Below are 17279 nucleotides of genomic sequence, written 5' to 3'. Positions count from 1 at the left end.
GGTACCAGACTTCAGAGATTTCTCATTTCTAGGTCCCAAATCCCTATCCTCATTTGCCATTTCATACAAGCATATGTCACAGGGCTGGATACATGTGCAGAGTGTCAGGGCCACCTCTGCCTGGTGTCCCCAGCGAAGCCCCCGCTGGTGCCAGCCCCGTGCTGTGACCCCGGGGCCACGGCTCAGGAGCGGAGCGTTTCTGCGGGTGCTGCACCCTGAGGGGCTCCACTGCCAGCTGCCGACTGCTCTGGGCTTTCCCCGTTGTCTCCACTTCTGCCTTCTGCCAGCACCAAGGGCACCCCAGAATGGCTTGCCCGCTCCCCACAGTCGTCCTGACCCAGCCCTCGTTTTCTGTGGAGACAGACCACAGGGCTGGAGGAAACCCCAAGAAACAAAGGGGATCCCAGGGAGCCCGTGGAGACCCCAGAGACACCATGGGGCCAAGGACCCTCCAGAGAGACCATGGGAACCCCAACAAAGACCCTACGTGGGCCCAAGGAGACCCCAGAAGAGACCATGGGGGCCTCAGGGGACACGTGAGGTTCCCAGTCAAATCACGGCAGGTGGATTCCCTCCGACCTTTACGGGGTGACAGCAGGACAGCCACAGTGGGTGACAGCCAGGGGTTTCTCAAGATGGTTCTTTTGGGGGAGAAGTTCTCGGGGCGGCGGGGGGGAGAGGCTGTCTTTGATTTTTCAGAGGTGTCTTTCTTTTCTAGAGGGGGATCCCCCCAGACCTTCCGCTTCTTACAGTTATGGGCCAAGAAGAAATCTTGCATCTCCCGATGGTCGAAATCGAGCTTGGAGTCGTTGTAGCATTGAACAGACACAGCCCCAACAAATCGCTCCCGCAACGCACTAGTGCCCCACAAAATCACTCCCCCTCCCTGAAGTGCTCCTCCCTCACTGGGCAAATGCTTTTCAATCCCAGAAGATAAAGATGTCAGTGCTGCTCTCTTATGGTAAAGTCTCAGGGCTTCAGGCTCAGGCTCACAGCAGAGAGAGACAGGGGTGGAAAGCTGCGCAGTAGAATGGGGAATCAGGCTCCGCCTTTGCTTTTCAGGCTGGCTCCCCGGTTTAGCAATATTGTGCTTATTTCTTCTCAGCCAAGTCAAGGAGAGGAAGGAGAATATCATATATGTTACTGCAAGTTCACACAGACATCATATGAATATTCAGAACAAGGTGGGGCAAATATGTTTCATAATAACACAATAAGAAGGCATGTGCTTACACTTTGAAACACTGCTGTGCAAGAGCGTTTATGTAACACAACAGAATATAACGACAAAGACAAAATATAACGTATAGCAAGATGGTTTCTTTGATGGCAGCAGGTCTCACATTCATGGAGAGTTGTGGGTTGGGCTGTGGGTGCTGAGAAGTGTCACCAGGCATCTCTGGTTCTCTGTATCGCTTTGCTGTTGTTACTGCTTCTTCTGTCCACGTGTTCTATTATCTCTTCTCTTCTCTTCTCTTCTCTTCTCTTCTCTTCTCTTCTCTTCTCTTCTCTTCTCTTCTCTTCTCTTCTCTTCTCTTCTTTCTCTGCCCTGCCCTTGCCCTGCCCTGCCCTTGCCCTGCCCTGCCCTGCCCTGCCCTGCCCATGCCCTGCCCTGCCCTGCCCTGCCCTGCCCTTGCCCTGCCCTGCCCTGCCCTCTCTGCCCTGCCCTTGCCCTGTCCTGCCCTGCCCTCTCTGCCCTGCCCTTTCCCTCCCCTCCCCTCCCCTCCCCTCCCCTCCCCTCCCCTCCCCTCCCCTGCCCTCCCCTCCCTTCCTTTTTCCCTTCCCTTCCCTTTTCCCTTCCCTTCCCTTTTCCCTTCCCTTCCCTTCCCTTCCCTTTTCCCTTCCCTTCCCTTCCCTTCCCTTCCCTTCCCTTCCCTTCCCTTCCCTTCCCTTCCCTTCCCTTCCCTTCCCTTCCCTTCCCTTCCCTTCCCTTCCCTTCCCTTCTCCTCCCTTCTCTTCTCCTCTCTTTCTCTTCTCTTTCTCTTCTCTTCTCTTCTCTTCTCTTCTCTTCTCTTCTCTTCTCTTCTCTTCTCTTCTCTTCTCTTCTCTTCTCTTCTCTTCTCTTCTCTTCTCTTCTCTTCTCTTCTCTTCTCTTCTCTTCTCTTCTCTTCTCTCTTCTGTCCTGGTCACAGCCCCTCTTAGCATCTCAGAAAGAACCCAACTCTCTCTCTGCCAAACACAGGCCACAGGGTGACGACCTCTCAGTGTTTGCGGCGTTGAGCCTTTGCCGCACAGCTGCTGACGGGCACCTCCTTTGGCTTCCTCCTCTGGGACCGGGCGCGCGCCTGCCGCTTGGCCAGTGCAGAGCTACTGTATTTGCACTTGGCTGAGCCGCATTTACAGCTCAAGTATTTGCCCTTGATGTCCCAGAACTTCCTCTGGTAGTCGAAGCTGCAAGAGAGAGGCAGACACGGGGTCACCGCACAGCAGCAGCACGCGTCAGAAAAAGGGATGGTGCATTGGCACGGGACGGGGGGTCGCAACTGCTGGGGGTGGGTACAGCCCCACTAGCACAGGGATGGAGCCCAGCAGCTCGCCAGAAGCCCAGCTCTCAGCCCTCTGCTCTCCATCCTTCCTGCAGCCCAGGACAGCACCTACCCAAGCTCTTCTCCAGCTTTGATGGCCCTTCTGCTGAAGAAGACCAGCCTGGGGAAGCGCGTGTCCTGATGGGATGTGAAGACCCTCGTTACAAAGACGTTGGGCTCGCAGTAATGGTTGATGAAGCGGCTGATGTTCCCATAGAAACGTCCATCAATGCAGTACACATCTGCGCCCTGCAGGGGAAACGGAGAAACCGTCAGGATGGAGACAAATATGCTCGTTGCTCTTCTGGAGAGGCAAGACCTCGGGTTTGCCTAGATAGACCCCTCCAGATACAGCACCTCGTTGTTCAGGTCAAACAGATAGGTGTCTTCACGAAGATTTGCCTCGGCATCGGAGATCACCTCACCAACGTACCTGCGAGCAGACGGGAAAGGCAGCAATAAGATGCTGATGCAATCACAGCCTTGGCTTTCAATCTCTCATTGTAGCAAGAGGGAAAGAAGGGACACGGCCTGGCCAAAGCATCTCAGAGCTACCCGGGCACTTTCATAACCAGATCAGCAGCCACTATCCTGCTGGAAGGGCTTTGCTAAAGGCAGTGCTCTCTTGCTTTGGGAGCAGTTTACTCGCAGCACATGGGGACCTTTGGTACTTGACAGAAAGCCCCAGCTGAGGACAGACTTCAGAGTCTCCCCGCAGAAAGCAGGTTGAAGCTTTGTGTTTGAAAAGATAATCTGAGCATCTGGCAGCTCTTGCCATGGCAGAAATACTTGGCCAATTCACTGCAGATTTCTCTTTTCCTTTTGTTTCAATTTAAATTCTGAGATACTCTTCCCCAACCTTCTGCCCCAACTCAAGGAAACGCCAGTCACGAGTACTAAAAACCCCCTGCACTTATTTCCACCAGCAGCACGAGTCCAGGCCTCTTTAGGAGGTCTTAACTCACCACGCTATTGCAATCAAGGAAACCCTTTCCAAAACACTTCATAAAGTACATGCACCGGTTTAAAGCCTCAAACGCCTCTTGCCTGAGAGCGAGCGCTCGGCTGCGTTCCAACTAGAGGTGAAAGGGGTGCAGCCCCCAGGCCTTTAGACAGGGATGAGTTGGCCTGAGCTGATGACAAAAGCTGAATCACTCACTCGCACACAAAGGTTCCTGCTGGAATGTCCTCCATCGTTCGCACGCCCCAGCCCATCTCTCGTGTCCGGAAAAGCTGTAGCCGAACCCTGGAAAAGAGCAAAGGAAACATGCTAATGGCAGCCCTCTGCAGGAACACAACGGATTGTCCCCGAGAGAGGAGCAGAAAAGCAACAACTTCCCATCAGCACACACCCAAAGACAATTTCAATCACCAGCCCCGGCAGTTCTCACGCTGGCACCACTGTGGGCACAGAATCACGGAATCCCACAACGGTGGCAGTTGGAAAGGACCTCCAGAGATCATCCAGCACAACCCCCTGCTAAAGCCAAAGGTGCTCCCTGGGGCCAGGCTCTTGACTTGCACGTGGGACACCATTATCCCACCCTCAGCATTTCTCTTCCCTTCCATGGACACAGGCAGCACTCGGGGAAAGGCAGGGAAGGTGCAAGGGGACTGAAGGCAGCAGAGCTCTGCAGGGTGAGGGCTGCAGGGGGAAGGCGAGGAGCTTCGCCTTGGGAAGTCACAACACCTTGAGCTAAGAGCTCTGATCCTTTAGCCCTCTGCTAGGGCCAGCGCATTGAGCAACTCCGTCATCTCCAGCTCCCTGGCTGAAAGACAAGCAAGAAACGCTGCAACTGCAAACGTCTTGGTGTAAGAGCTGCTCTCTGGAATTTGACTGATGATGCCGTTTATAGGCAGAGAAACAAGCCTGTAAGTCACCCTGCCTCCTGCGCAGACAGGACTGGAGTTCAGTGCAGGGTGAACGATCTCCAGGGCTGGGGAAGGCTCACTCTGTCCCCGAGGGACCCAAAACCCACTGTCAGCAACACTGTTCTCAGAAGAGAGAGAAACCTGCCGCTCACCTTCACTTCACCCCGTTGCTTTTCCCAGTACTTCTCTTCCCCCCACCCATTCCCCCCTGCACCGCCACCTCAAACCAGGGGCTGTGCATTTTCTCCTGTTAGCTCCCAGCTCCCGGAGCCTTCCAAAACACGGCTCCGTGAGAACGACCGCTCTCAAAGGAACCTGCCTGCATCCCAGCACCTGCCCAAGCTTCGGGCTCATCTCACAAAGTCTTGGGGTTTTGTGGGTTTATGGGAGGCCCATCTTGTTTGGTGTTGCTCTTGCCAAGAGAAGCTGCGCTTGGCCCCTCCTCTCACCTGGGCCCGTTCTGCACCACGCGGTTCCTACACGTCCGCCAGCACGAGCACATGGGATTGCACTCAAAGATACACTGGGGCGTCCTCTTGTTGAACCCAGGCAGGAGTCGGCCGTCCTGACGTGGAGAGGCATTCAAGACTGGGTTAGTGGCTCTTCCTGTGATCTGTCATCACCAGGGCAAGCAAGAGCACAAATTCCCCAAGCGCAAACACAGGCCAGAGAACCCCAGGGCAGAGCCATAGCCCGACTTCCCTAAGCACAGCACCAGACTTCAACTTCCGCAGTGCTTTTGCTCCACCCCGACAGCCCCACACTCCCCACCACCACCCACAGATGACAAAGAGCAAGACACCACCTCCATTTTTGCTGCCTGGCATCACCCTGTGCACTGCCAAAATGCTCTGTGTCATCGTTAGGAGCATTCTGCAGTGCTCCAGGGGAGAAGCTCATGTTCTCTCTATCTCTGGAATAAAGCCGAGACTTCCCGACAACTAGGGCCGTACTCCCAAGTTCTGTGGACCACATTCTCTTCCTAAATAACGCTCCCCAAAAGCTCCCAAAAGTACTTACCCAAAAGCAACCACGCTTCTGGAAATATTGCAGTTAAGACACCTTTCCTTCGCCTTCATCCCAAAGGATCACGACAAACAAAAGCAGGCAGAATGCCTCTCCACTCTCCCCTCCCCTGCTTTACACACGGCAGCGTTTTCCGTGTGGTTCAGAAATGCAAGCTGATTTCACACAAGGGTTATGAAATGGTTCTAATTAATGGCTCGGGTCCCATGACAGTCCCGTAACACCCATCAATGACAAAGAACAGCTGCCCCGAGTTCACCTTTTGTTCTTGCCACACACACCTCAGAGCTGAGGCTACAACTTTAGGCCTTTTAAAACAGAGAGAGATGTGCTGAGCAAGGAGCTGTTTGGAAGGTGCCCCGAACGCTGCAAGTGGCAGCTCCAAGCGCTGCTCTGACCCCAGAGGAGCTGCCGTGTCCTCACCTGATCGTAGCAGCAGCGCCCACTGAGCTGCCCACAGACGCAGTTCCTGGAGGAGCAGTCGTCGACGCACGAGCAGCGCTGGAACAGGAGACAAGGGGTGAACTCCACGCCACTCGCACCTCACTCACAGAGCAACTCCTGGGGCTGGCGCGGAGAGGAAACCACGAGTCTGGCCTTCTCCTGCTGCAGCTCATCAGCCACAAAGACAATAGCCTCACCAGGGCAGTGGCACTGCTACTACATTAAGCGTTGCAGTGTGCAGTGAGGGCCAAAGGACTCCAGCTCGCGGCAAAGGATCCTCCTGAGCCATCTTCACTTCTCAGGAAAGTGATGCGCCCCTGCTACCAACCCTCCTCCATGCTTTATGAGCCGTACCCCACTCCTGAGGAGAAGGGAAGCTCCGAGGAAGAACCACAGCGGGGAGATGATGTAATGGGATGCATCAGTCCTCCCCTCCTGCTTGCTTCTTCCCACATGGCTGCTCCAGCTGCTTCCCCAACACTCCCCAAACCAGCGCAGTCCATCCCACCACCAGCTGCTGCAACACAGGCCTTGGGCATGGGAACTTCCCTTCAGCCTCCCGAGAGCTGTGCTCAGAAAGGCTCACCCTCACCCTACCCTTCCTCCCTTCTGCTTTCACAACCCACAGCCCTTAGAGGACTTTGGTATCACAATGAAGACCTCGGCCCGCATGCTGCAGTCAGCGGGCTGACAGCGCAAGGAGGGGCTCCCAGCAACTCACTGACTCTCCAGGCACAGGACAGAGCAGCAGGGGAAACAAAGACAAGCAGAGCCTGTCTCCTACAGCCAGAGCTGGACTACAGCCTCAGCTGCAGTTTGCTCGCAACATTAGGACCGGACCAATCCCATTGGCAATGAAAAACCCATTCTGAGGTGCAGTGTACTGCATCACCTCTGAATGCACACCCCAGGACAGGGAAAACCACAGGGACGGGGATAGGCAGGAGTCCTCACCTGTAAATGAGTGACGTTTCTATCAATGGCCACCTGGGAGGTGAAGCAGTTCCTCACGATGTATTGGAAGCCGCTGGGACACGGCTCACTGTCCACAGCATTGACGCAGGGAATCGGGATCCCCTCGTAACCCCGTGAGATGTCACTGGCATTGGGAGAAAGAGAATTGTCACAGAAGGAAAGCTCCCCTGAGACATGGGCCACTCCAATGCCATCCTGGGCCAGCATTACTGCCTGGGATCACTGAGAATTCAAACAGAGTTCATTTTTCCCACCCTGCCTTACAGATTGTTCCTTGTGCTCGTGAATAGTCCCATTTGGAGCACAAGCCACGGTCTGAATCAACATGTGCTTAGCTCTTGCTAAGCTCAAACTGACCTCCATAGCCCTTTCAAAAGCCAAGCAAGAACGTGCAGTCCTTTCTTAAGCCAGGCCCCCAGCCTCCCCCGTGCAAGGGCTCTATTTTGTGACCCGCAAGCAAAGCCAGCCATATTCTCACCTGCTCAGGACCGTTTCTGTCGGGGTAGGCCTCTCTTCAGCAGTCTTCCTTGTCTGCAGGGCCACCCAGACCTCGGAGTTCAGGCCAGCGCCCTGGACTGGAATCTCACTCTCCCCGTTCTTTAAACTGACCTCCGAGCCGCGTAAAAGAGAGAGACTGCAAAAGAGCAAGAAAGAAGCAGCGTTCCCCATAACAAACCATGCAAGAGGAAAAACGGCTGAATCACATCCTCCAGCCAGCCCTTCATCAACAAGGAAGGGGCTGTGGCAGTGAATAATCACCTGAGCTTGCTTTACGAAGCACGGCTCAGTGAACCCTTCTACGTGAAGGCCCTGGCAGATGCCACAGATTGGAGGTCCAGGCACTCGCCAGAGCTCTGGGCAAACCTGGCCCCGCTCCAGGCATGACAGGTACTTTGTGGTACAGCCTCACTTCAGACAGGCTTGAAACTCACTCTGGCAGGGAAAGATGTGGGCTGGGAAGTGCAGGATGGAAAGAGAAGCAGCCCACAGGAAGCTGGTATTGGACTTGGCCCTTGTTCATACTCAGCAGCTTCTGGGAACCACACACGGGGACTTTATTCATAGCAGCCACGACGCAAAGGAAAAGGCCTGTTGCCATATTATTCCATGCTAGTTGCGGGGAAAAAAAAGCTTTCATCTAGCACGCCTGAGGCCTTTCTGCTGGGAAGCCCAGGCTGGCCACGGCCCCTCAAAGCCTCTGCCCAAGACTCCAGGAGCACTCCACAATTTCTTCTCTTTCTGACACCAGCTCTGGCAGCAGCAGCAGCAGCTCACGTATCGGACCCACCGCCCCCAGGAGCAGGAGCAGGAGCAGGAGCAGGAGCAGGAGCAGGAGCAGGACAAGGAAGAAACAAGCCTCCCATCCCAATTTTGGTTTGTGCCTAAATGCCAAAGGCATTACAGAGGTTCTCCTCTAGAAAGAGTGGCAAGGAGAAGGCACAGAAACAAAGCAATCTGCATCAACACGTGACAGATGTGACAGACAGCAACAAACACGCTGGAAAAGGCCAGAAGCTGAGCTCCCCCAGTCCAGACAGGCAGGAAAGACAGCGTTATAGCCAAGTGGAGAAACACCAAAGACTGAAGGATACTGCCATGGCTGGATGAAGAAACAGAAAGGACGGAAGATGGAAGGAAAACAAGTGTCTCTAGCCCACCAGACATCCCTATGAGCCACCAAACACCCTCACAGAAGCCCCTCCGAGACTTAAACCGCACGTGTGATGGCGATGTCAATATGACAAGTAGGTCTGGGAAATGGAGCTAATCCGTGTAACTATTGCAGGAAGTTTGGCTCAGCTGTCTGCAACACGCAGCTGGGCCCAAATACAGCAGTGCCTGCGTGTCAACTCTCAGTGGTGTGAAGAAGTTTCCTCCTGATTTCGGTGACACTTTCTGGTCACCCAGGCGGGCACAGAAAGGTCACAGGGGTGCCAAAATCCAGAGGAGCTAAATCTCAGCTTTCTCTAGGTGAAGTACATTTGCTGGGAACCATTCAAAACAAAACACACAAGAGTGTGCATCTTCTGCCAAAGAAGGAAAGGCAATAGATTTTCAACACAGGTACGCTGAAGTGAAGTCAAAACACAAACCAATCTGCTTTACAGCCTTTTGGGTAAGAACTTGCCCCAAAAAGGAGCTGCACTGCTCTATGATTCCACTGTCATGCACCCTGTGCTACAGGAAACCCAGGAGCATGCAGCCGTTCATAAAAGCCACCAGAGCAAGATCAAATCAGGCAGGAGGTCGGAGTACTGTCCCACACAAGGATGGCTCCATTTGCTTTCTCCTCCGTGTTTTCGTCCTCCCTTTATACCTGTGCCCACTGGTGCCAGTCAGGAGCTACAGCCAGGTACTGCATGAATCTCCTCGTCACTTAGCAGACCTGGCAACGTCGACTCATTCCACGGATATTCCTTCCATTTTCACTCCCGAGCCCCTCCCATCTTCACAGCCTCTGTCCCAGCTCACCCTGTGCCTGCTGAGCTCATCTCCCTTTCACTCATTCTTCTCTGGTTTAACACTTTGCTTTTTTTCTTGGGAACCAGGCTGGAGGTTCCCACTCTTCGTCTTTTCCTCTGACATCCTGCAACAGCTGGAAAAGAGAAGAAAAAGAAACCCAAAGTTTACTCAGCAATGAAAAGAAGAAGAGATACAGAGGAGGGGCTGTCCTGGGGGGAATTCCCATTTGAGGGCGCGATCTGAGGCAACCTCTTCCCACTCCAACGAGTTGATTTACGAGTCAACCTAAAGATGACACACACGTATGTGCCAACACACAAAGAGCTGTCCGTCAGTGCTGCAAACCCACTCCAACTCTGAGAAGCCTCTCCAAACTCCTTCTGGCCCCTACACCACCATACACAACAGCCACTCCTTAAATTACCCGTCTTTGGCAGAGCTGCTAATGCCGTAGGAGGCTGAACAGAAGCCAGCTTACTCAAACAGATACTGCAAGGCCACTGGCAGAGAAGTGCCTACACAAAATGACATCTGTCAAACCAGGTCCGTGGCAGCAGCCCTGCTGACACCAGCAGGAAAGGAAACCCTGAAGAGATTCTGTGAGTGAAAGGTCCCAGGAGAGATTTCAGTCCTTGTTAACCTGCCTCATCTCCCACTCAACCACACAGACACACCTTTGGGAGGTGGGTGCTGCGGGGCATTTTTACTCTGTCCTTTTTACCTCTCTGCGACTTCAGGGGGGCCACATAGCTCTGCTTCCCAGGCACCGACTGGGGAAGGCTTGGGAGAGAGGGCAATGGCACCGGCTTCCCAAGCGCCAGGATGTTTCTGTGGCATTCCTCCTTGGCTTCTTTTGGGTTGGAGTCTTTGCTTGCATACTGGAAAACAACATGCAGTTAAATCGAGCTTCTGCATTTAAAAACAAAACAAACCAAAAACAACACAGCAGGAAAGAAATGCAATTCCTTTCTGTCAAATATAATCACTTCAACTGCAGACAGCACCAAACACTCAAAGCAAAAGCACACAGACCCTCCTCTAGCACAGAACTTTACTTTGCCAAGAGACTCCAAGACGCTCCCAGCCTGCTGCTCCTTCCCCTTCTGGAGGCTACTGCCTTGGAGGGTGAATGGCCACTTGGTAGAGGTGGACTGGCAGGTCAAAGCGGCCACAGATACTCGAAAGGATCAGACACTATTTACACGGGCATTTGATTGGCTATGGAGAAGGCAAACAAGTGCATCAAATACACCTATTCCCTGAAACAGTCCCTTAAGTGCGGCTGTCACGTCCAACACGCATGACAGCTGTCCTGCAGGCACGTTTCGGAAGAGCAGGCAGCAAAGGGAAGGGATCCTACAAGCAACCAAGAGAATGCTGTAGTTGCCACTGCACTGTCTGTGCCTGAGCCAGGCTCCCAGGCACCAACGCAGCTGCCTCTGCTCTGACTCGCGCTTACACTCGAGGACAAATCTCCTCCAGCCCCTTTGCTCATGACAGCAGCTTCCTACAGCTCCACACCCCACTGTGCTACACCTTTGGCAAGGACATGCTTATGGACTATGACAGATTTTTTTTTTTTTGTTACTCAATCTCTTTCTTCAACAACTTTTACAGAACGAGCAAATTAAGGGTCCATGGGATCACTTTCTGGACACTGGATTGCTCCTGAGACTGCTCGCAGTTGTTCTACCCCTTTAACCATGAAGGTCAGGAGGGCTGGGGACAGTATAACACCAAGAGTCTCCACACACTGGGTAAGAGAGCTGATGGTGGCCTTGAGATTCTGTTTTAACACCCGTGTCCCAGCCTGGCGACGGATATCCCCAGCAGTCAGGGCGGCTGCAGCTGCTGCCGCTGGGGGTGCCCTGGGCTATCTTGGAGTGTGTGAGAGGGATGCTTTGCTGCAGACCCTGTGTAAAGTCATTTGCTCTCCTCAGGCTTTGCTTCCCAGTCTCACCGTCTCCTTCAGAATTGCCACTCCCTGCTCTCCTATTTAATGTAGCGCTAGAGTCCTGCTGGCTTACTTTTGTCTTGTGCTGAGTGGTCTGCACTGGCTCTGGGGGGCTGCCAGCTTCACTGACCTCACAGGACACGCCGATTTCACCATCTATGTCTGGTTTTCGTTCCGCCGCTTGCTCTTCTGCAGCACTTTCATCTTCAGCTGTGACATGAAACCCTGCAGAAGGAGGAAGGATAAGGAGGATGAGAGGAGAACGTGCAAGTTCCCGGCAGGAGCTGGGAACCTGTGGAGAAAGGAGCACACGCCGGGCCAGGTTTGCTGGCAGGACTTGTGATCTCATGGGGGACCCACGCTGGAGCAGTCTGTCTGGGATGACCTCACGTTGGGGCAGTTTGTGAAGGGCTGCACCCTGTGGGAAGGACCCATGCTGGGGCAGTTCATGAAGAACTGTAGCCCCTGGGAAGGAGCCACATTAGAGAAGTTCCTGGAGGAATGTCTCCCGTGGGAGGGAGCCCACACTGTAGCAGGGGGAAGTGTGAGGAGGCTTCCCCTGAGAAGAAGCAGCAGCAAAGTCCATCTGTACTGGACTGTCCACAACCCCCCTTCCCCACCTCCCTGCGCTGCTGGAGAGGGAGGGGTGAGAGTCCCGGGAAGAAGGACCCCGCCCCGGTTGGGGGAAGGTGTTTCATGATTCAGATTGAATTGCTCATTTTCCTTGCTGCCTTCTGTATATTCAGTAACAAATGAAAACATTTCTCCCCAAGATACCCATCATGGTCGTTACGGAGTGATCTTCCTGTCCTGTGATGTTTCTCTCCCTGCTGGCCAGTTTAGGAGGAGGACTGACAGAACAACTTGGTGGGCACCTGGCACCCAGTCAGGCCTAAACCACCATAAGCACATTCAACGCCTTTCTAGACTAAAATAACTACAGGGTTCAAAGGCAGCAAGATGTTTGCAGACTGACCAGAAGACCCCATGAAGGGAAAACAGGGGCTTCTTTTCTTTCTTTTTTTTTTTTTTTAACTCCCTTCCAAACATTCCCATGCTCCCCCATCAATAAATCTTTCCCACCAGACACTTCACACCTGAGATGAAACAAAGTCAGGTGTGATCGCCACGTGCGTGCAGAAAGGTTTCTGACACGACCAACTGTCAGCTCCCCAGGCCACCCGCAGTGACAAGAATTCACTGACACCATCAGCCAAATGATGACACGGACCTGCTCTTAGGGACTCCTTGTGCGCTTTTCCTTCTAGAGGCCAGAGAGGAAAAGCATCACAGGTACCGCGAGCAAAAGCTTTGGCCGAGGGGGCTGGCAGAGCAGCTAGGTCTGGTTCCCAGGAGCTCCAGGCAGGGCGATTCTCACTTACAGTACTGGGAAAGCCCCCGCCTCAGAGCGGAGGAGACTTCTGCCAGCCACGAAAGCATGTTGGGATCCCTTCGAAGGGCACCGCGGGGCAGCGCAGGGACGTCTCGCTCTCTCTTCCAGCGCCGCTGCTGACACCACTCGGATGCGCAGGAGGCCTCCGGACGAGCAGCCGCAAGTCGCCGTCGGTGTGGCAACTGCCAACGGCCGCTGGCGAGCGCGGCCCGAGCGCGGGACCACGCACAGCTCCAACGGCCGCCGGCGAGCGCGGCCCGAGCGCGGCACCACGGACAGCTCCCGCGCTCTCCCGCGCTGCCGCCACAGGACAGCCCGGCCGGCAACGACACGCCGCTGCTGCCGCACCTTCCACTCCACAAACCAACAGCCAAACACCATCGCTGCCCACACAAGGAGCCCCTCACGCCAGGCTGCTCCCCGACACCACCCATCCAGATCCCTGACTCAGCCCTTCAGCACCACAACTCAAGCCCCGCGACAGCAGCTACTCACCTGACACCGATGGCACCCTGACTTCAGCCAAGACACAGAACACACTGCCTCAAACAACTTCTCAACTGCAGCACCTCACCTATTGCTCCACAACACTACCAGCCTTCCCTGCAACAGCACATCTTCATGGAGATCTCCACCAGTGGCGGAGCCAGAAAGCAGTCGCAGGCTCTGCTGCAACACTGCCCATCACCCTGGCTTGCGTGACAGATCCCTCCATCTCACTCAAGGCTGAAAGCTACCTGGACTTCCTGCCTTCTCTTGGACACAGAGAAAGCACCAGTTTGTACACAGGGGTGACACTCACCACGGACCAGTGAGGCAGCAGCACATCTACGGGACGTGCTAACCCAGCTCAAATGGGGATCTGATCCTGACTCTGTGTCAGTACCCTCCCGAGCCACGGCACAGTAAAGAGAGGAAAACACACTGTCATTCACGCCAAGTCTTGAGCCCAAGCAGCACTTTCAGTTAGCCTTTGGATCTACAAGCTTAAGCCTCTGAATGTTTTAGGTCCTGAGTTCAATACTGACAGATAACCTGCCAAGAGGATAGGACAAGAGGTAATGGACAAAAGCTGGAACGCAAAAAGTTCTACTAGAGAAAAACTGCTCTCCTGTGACGGGGAGGGCGTCCTGGCACAAGCTGCCCAGGGAAGGTGTGGAGGCTTCTTCTCTGCAGGTTTTACAAGCCCACCCGGACACGTCCCTTTGTGACCTGATCTAGGTGAGCCTGCTTCAGCAGAGGGTTGGGCTGGATGATCCCTAGAGGTCCCTTCCAACCCCCACCATCCGGGGATTCTGTGACTCCTTGGAGCAGCACTCTCATCACATTTCATCACTCCCTGCCTTTCCTGTCAGGATAAGCAGGCAGACAGGTCTGGGGCAGCCCAGGAACCCACTAAATGCTACAGGCGTGGCAGGGGCAGCCATCACCTTTGCAGCAGAGTGCTCTACGACCAGTGCCTTGCGACAGAGAAGGACAGCAGCAAAGGCCGTAGGGAAACGCTGTGGATTAGCAACACACACGACACTTAGCTCTCTGTGTTCCATCTGGGTTACCCTACCAAAGCTGCTCAGGTGGCCTAAACACGCTGAGCCCCCATGCAACCTGGAACTGCTGACATCTCTGTTAATGTGCTTAGGACTGACTTGCTTCCCAGTACAAAGGTTAAGAGAGCAAAACCAATTGACACAACCAGAGACGGTGCATTCCCTGCCCCGCTACCAAGCTCAGCATTGTTTGCTACGCAGCCCGGAGAGCTGAGCTCCACGGCGAGGCACACAGCCCAGCCCACGAGAAAGGAGATTCAGAAATGTCCTGCCTGTCCTCACACCTGGGAACGGAACCTCACTCTCTGCTTGCATCCACCTGACTGGATGCAGAAAAAATCGGCACCGGCTCCTCACGAGAAGCAGCCAGTTGTGCTGTGACACTGGCCCGCAACCTCACAAGCAGCGCATACCTGTCGGTTTTGACTGCTGCCCTGCTAGCTCCCTTCTGCGTCATCGTCTGTGTCCTAGTAGTAGGAGCTTCATGATTACACTCTTTATTTTTAAAAGCAATTCTCTCTCTCTCCCCTGTTGCTGAGCAAGATATCCTGCCTGCACAAAGGACAGCATGCCTAAAGGCGAGCTCCCAGTTCAGAGAAGGAAAGGAAATCTCCTGCTTCCCGTCCACACAGATGTTCACTTGCTTTTGGAGAGAGAGAATCCTCAGCTGGAGAAAAACAGACAGTGGGACGGCAAGGGAGTTTTGCTTTACAACTCTCTGGTTTCGACAGCAGCTGGACATGAGCTCTAGCAGCTGACCAAACACACTTTGGAAGTTACAGAACTGGACCGACGTGCTCCAGTACAACATGAGGAAGAGCTTACAGTGAAATCACTTCTCGAGTGCAAAAAAAGCTCACAGCAACTTACTCCTCCTAACTGCTGGGCACGCCCCGTCCAGAACCGTGCACGTGCAGACGTTTTTGCTAATTTCTTATCATCCCTCCGTTGACACAGGCAACACGCAACTGCTTCAGGCTGCACGATGGCAGGAGCTGATCCTGCACGGACAGAGGGAACCATACCATACACCTACCTGGCTCCTGCGCTGACCATGTGGAAACAACCTCTCACCACAGGGCCCAAACCACTGCTTTCCCTTCTCAGGAAGACCTGAGGTTCACTGTGAGGGTGACGGAGCACTGGAACAGGCTGCCCAGGGAGGGTGTGGAGTCTCCTTCCTTGGAGGTCTTTCAAGACCCGCCTGGGCACACTCCTATGTGACCTGACCTAGGTGGACCTGCTTCTGCAGCGGGGATGGACTAGATGATCTCTCAAGGTCCCTTCTAAGCCCTACCATTCTAGGAGTCTACGATTCTATGATCTGTCGCAGCTTGGTTTAGTACAAGAACTCCCAGCACAAACTGCAATGTATCTGGAATCACCTTAGGAAGGAGACAAAGGAATGTATCCTGCTGGGAAGATCATGAATGACTGGGGAAAACACATCAGGCAACTGTAAGCATGTCCCACCTGAAAAAAGGACAAGAATCTTTCAAGGACACAATGCACTCACCCAATTCTTTGGGCGTACCGTTCCCCTGCTCCCTCCTGACTATCGACGGAGTTTAACCCATACAAAAAGCTGGACGGACAACAGCTAGGTAACAACTTTGTAGTATGGTTTCTGCTAGCTGACACCCTGGCCCAAGGAAAAGGGGAAACTGTTCTCATCACCGTCAGCAGATCTGCTCAATTGCACACCTCTTTTGGTGGGGGTAGGGGGATGGTAGTTGCTGCTATACACATCTCTCTGCTAGACTCCCTGCTCTTGAGCAGACGGAAGGGGTCTTTCGGACTCAAGAAACAAAAGATGGATGAAAAACAAGCCCAGCCTGGCTGTGGTTTGCCAGGTTGCCTCACAAATTTGCAGAAACGTACTTGCAGAGCATGGCATCCAACTTTCTTTTGACCAAGCCAGAGCGTTTCCAAAGTACTCACTAGAATATCAAGAGAACAAAACTGCAACCAACTCCAAAAACATACGCATCCACATGTTGCAAGAGAAACTGACTGCAACCTCACTTAGAGGGGGTGCACCCTCCACAAGACTTGCCATAGAAGAGATTTCTGTGAGACAAACAGCTCTTTGGGGAATGTCACTGGGCTGGAACTAGAAGCTTATTTCACAAACACCAGAACACTGCTATTGCACAGGAAAGGTACCTGAGGACGGGTCAATTTGAACCAGTAAGCCTTTACATACAGGCCCCCCTCCAACTATTACTGTCTGGTGCTTTACAACCTACCAGCACCCGAAGAAGGGAAACCAAGGGCAAGAAGGTGGCGTGCTGAGGACATCAGAGCACATTACAAGTAGTACAGCTGCATCTTGAGGACAATAGCTGACGATCCATCTGTGGCACTGCTGTCTCTGAGCGGAAAATAACGTATTTTAAATCATTAGGGGAGCCTCTCCAGAAACTAATTTCCACCGTGAGTCAAATGCATGCTCCTGAAGCCATGCACTGAATTCTAATAGTTTACACACACTGATTAAAAACTCAAGAGCAGAAAAAGGTAAAGAAAATATCGTCCCCGTTTTAAATTCACCTTCATACAACAAGCAGAGACAAGGCGCGCCACAGGATTTAGATGCACTAGACAGAACGCAGCACAGCAAGTTCAACAGTTTGGGACATCACTTGGAAAAAAAATAACAGCTGCACACACAGCTCATTATAGATTTGCCCGCGACTTAAATTCCTATGGAAAACTAAACCGCAAGAAAAACGTATCCGTTTAGTTAATGGGAAAGAGCTGGACGGCACACACATGTACAGCAGACACGATAAAAACTGACAGTGCAATTATTCTAAAGCATTTGGCTATGTGCTACCACCACAGAGACTGCAGTGCCACCAGCAGAAAAGTGCTTTTAATATCTGTCCTTGCCTAATAGCTGAGAAAGCTACTGAAAATCTTGCTCTTGCTTGCATAGCTGTAAAGCTGGACCAAAGAGGCTTTCGGTCAGCTCAGGTGACTTTGAGTTTCTAATGGTCTAGGTGGAATATTCGTTTATAATGGTATATATGGTCTTCTGCAGGATAGAAGACGACGTAGCACACAAGACTCACCCA

The 17279-nt window shown here is 53.2% G+C and overlaps 1 protein-coding gene across 1 annotated transcript; it reads right to left on the bottom strand.

Moving 5' to 3' along the window:
- Positions 1–2201: 2201 nt before the first annotated feature.
- LOC133625825 (histone-lysine N-methyltransferase EHMT1-like) lies at positions 2202–13033 on the bottom strand. The gene is made up of 12 exons (XM_062000409.1): positions 12742–13033; positions 11333–11484; positions 10027–10183; positions 9315–9438; positions 7321–7476; positions 6822–6966; positions 5847–5924; positions 4847–4962; positions 3685–3771; positions 2883–2958; positions 2599–2774; positions 2202–2391 (listed from the first exon to the last, which is right to left on the bottom strand). The coding sequence occupies exons 1-12, from the start codon at positions 13031–13033 to the stop codon at positions 2202–2204; spliced, it is 1749 nt and encodes a 582-aa protein (XP_061856393.1).
- Positions 13034–17279: the final 4246 nt, after the last annotated feature.

Source organism: Colius striatus, chromosome 7, assembly GCF_028858725.1.
Source record: "Colius striatus isolate bColStr4 chromosome 7, bColStr4.1.hap1, whole genome shotgun sequence".
NCBI classification, from domain to species: domain Eukaryota; kingdom Metazoa; phylum Chordata; class Aves; order Coliiformes; family Coliidae; genus Colius; species Colius striatus.
The sequence above is the reverse complement of the archived record's forward strand: the minus strand, read 5'-3'. Positions and strand labels throughout refer to the sequence as shown.

Excerpts from the sequence above, each read along its gene's own strand:
- LOC133625825 (XM_062000409.1), bottom strand. The coding sequence starts at position 13,033 with ATGGTGTTTGGCTGTTGGTTTGTGGAGTGGAAGGTGCGGCAGCAGCGG. Across the intron at positions 2,959-3,684 it reads GCAGGAACCTTTGTGTGCGA|GTACGTTGGTGAGGTGATCT; the intron begins GTGAGTGATTCA and ends GTCTGCTCGCAG. Across the intron at positions 2,392-2,598 it reads AAAGCTGGAGAAGAGCTTGG|CTTCGACTACCAGAGGAAGT; the intron begins GTAGGTGCTGTC and ends TCTCTCTTGCAG.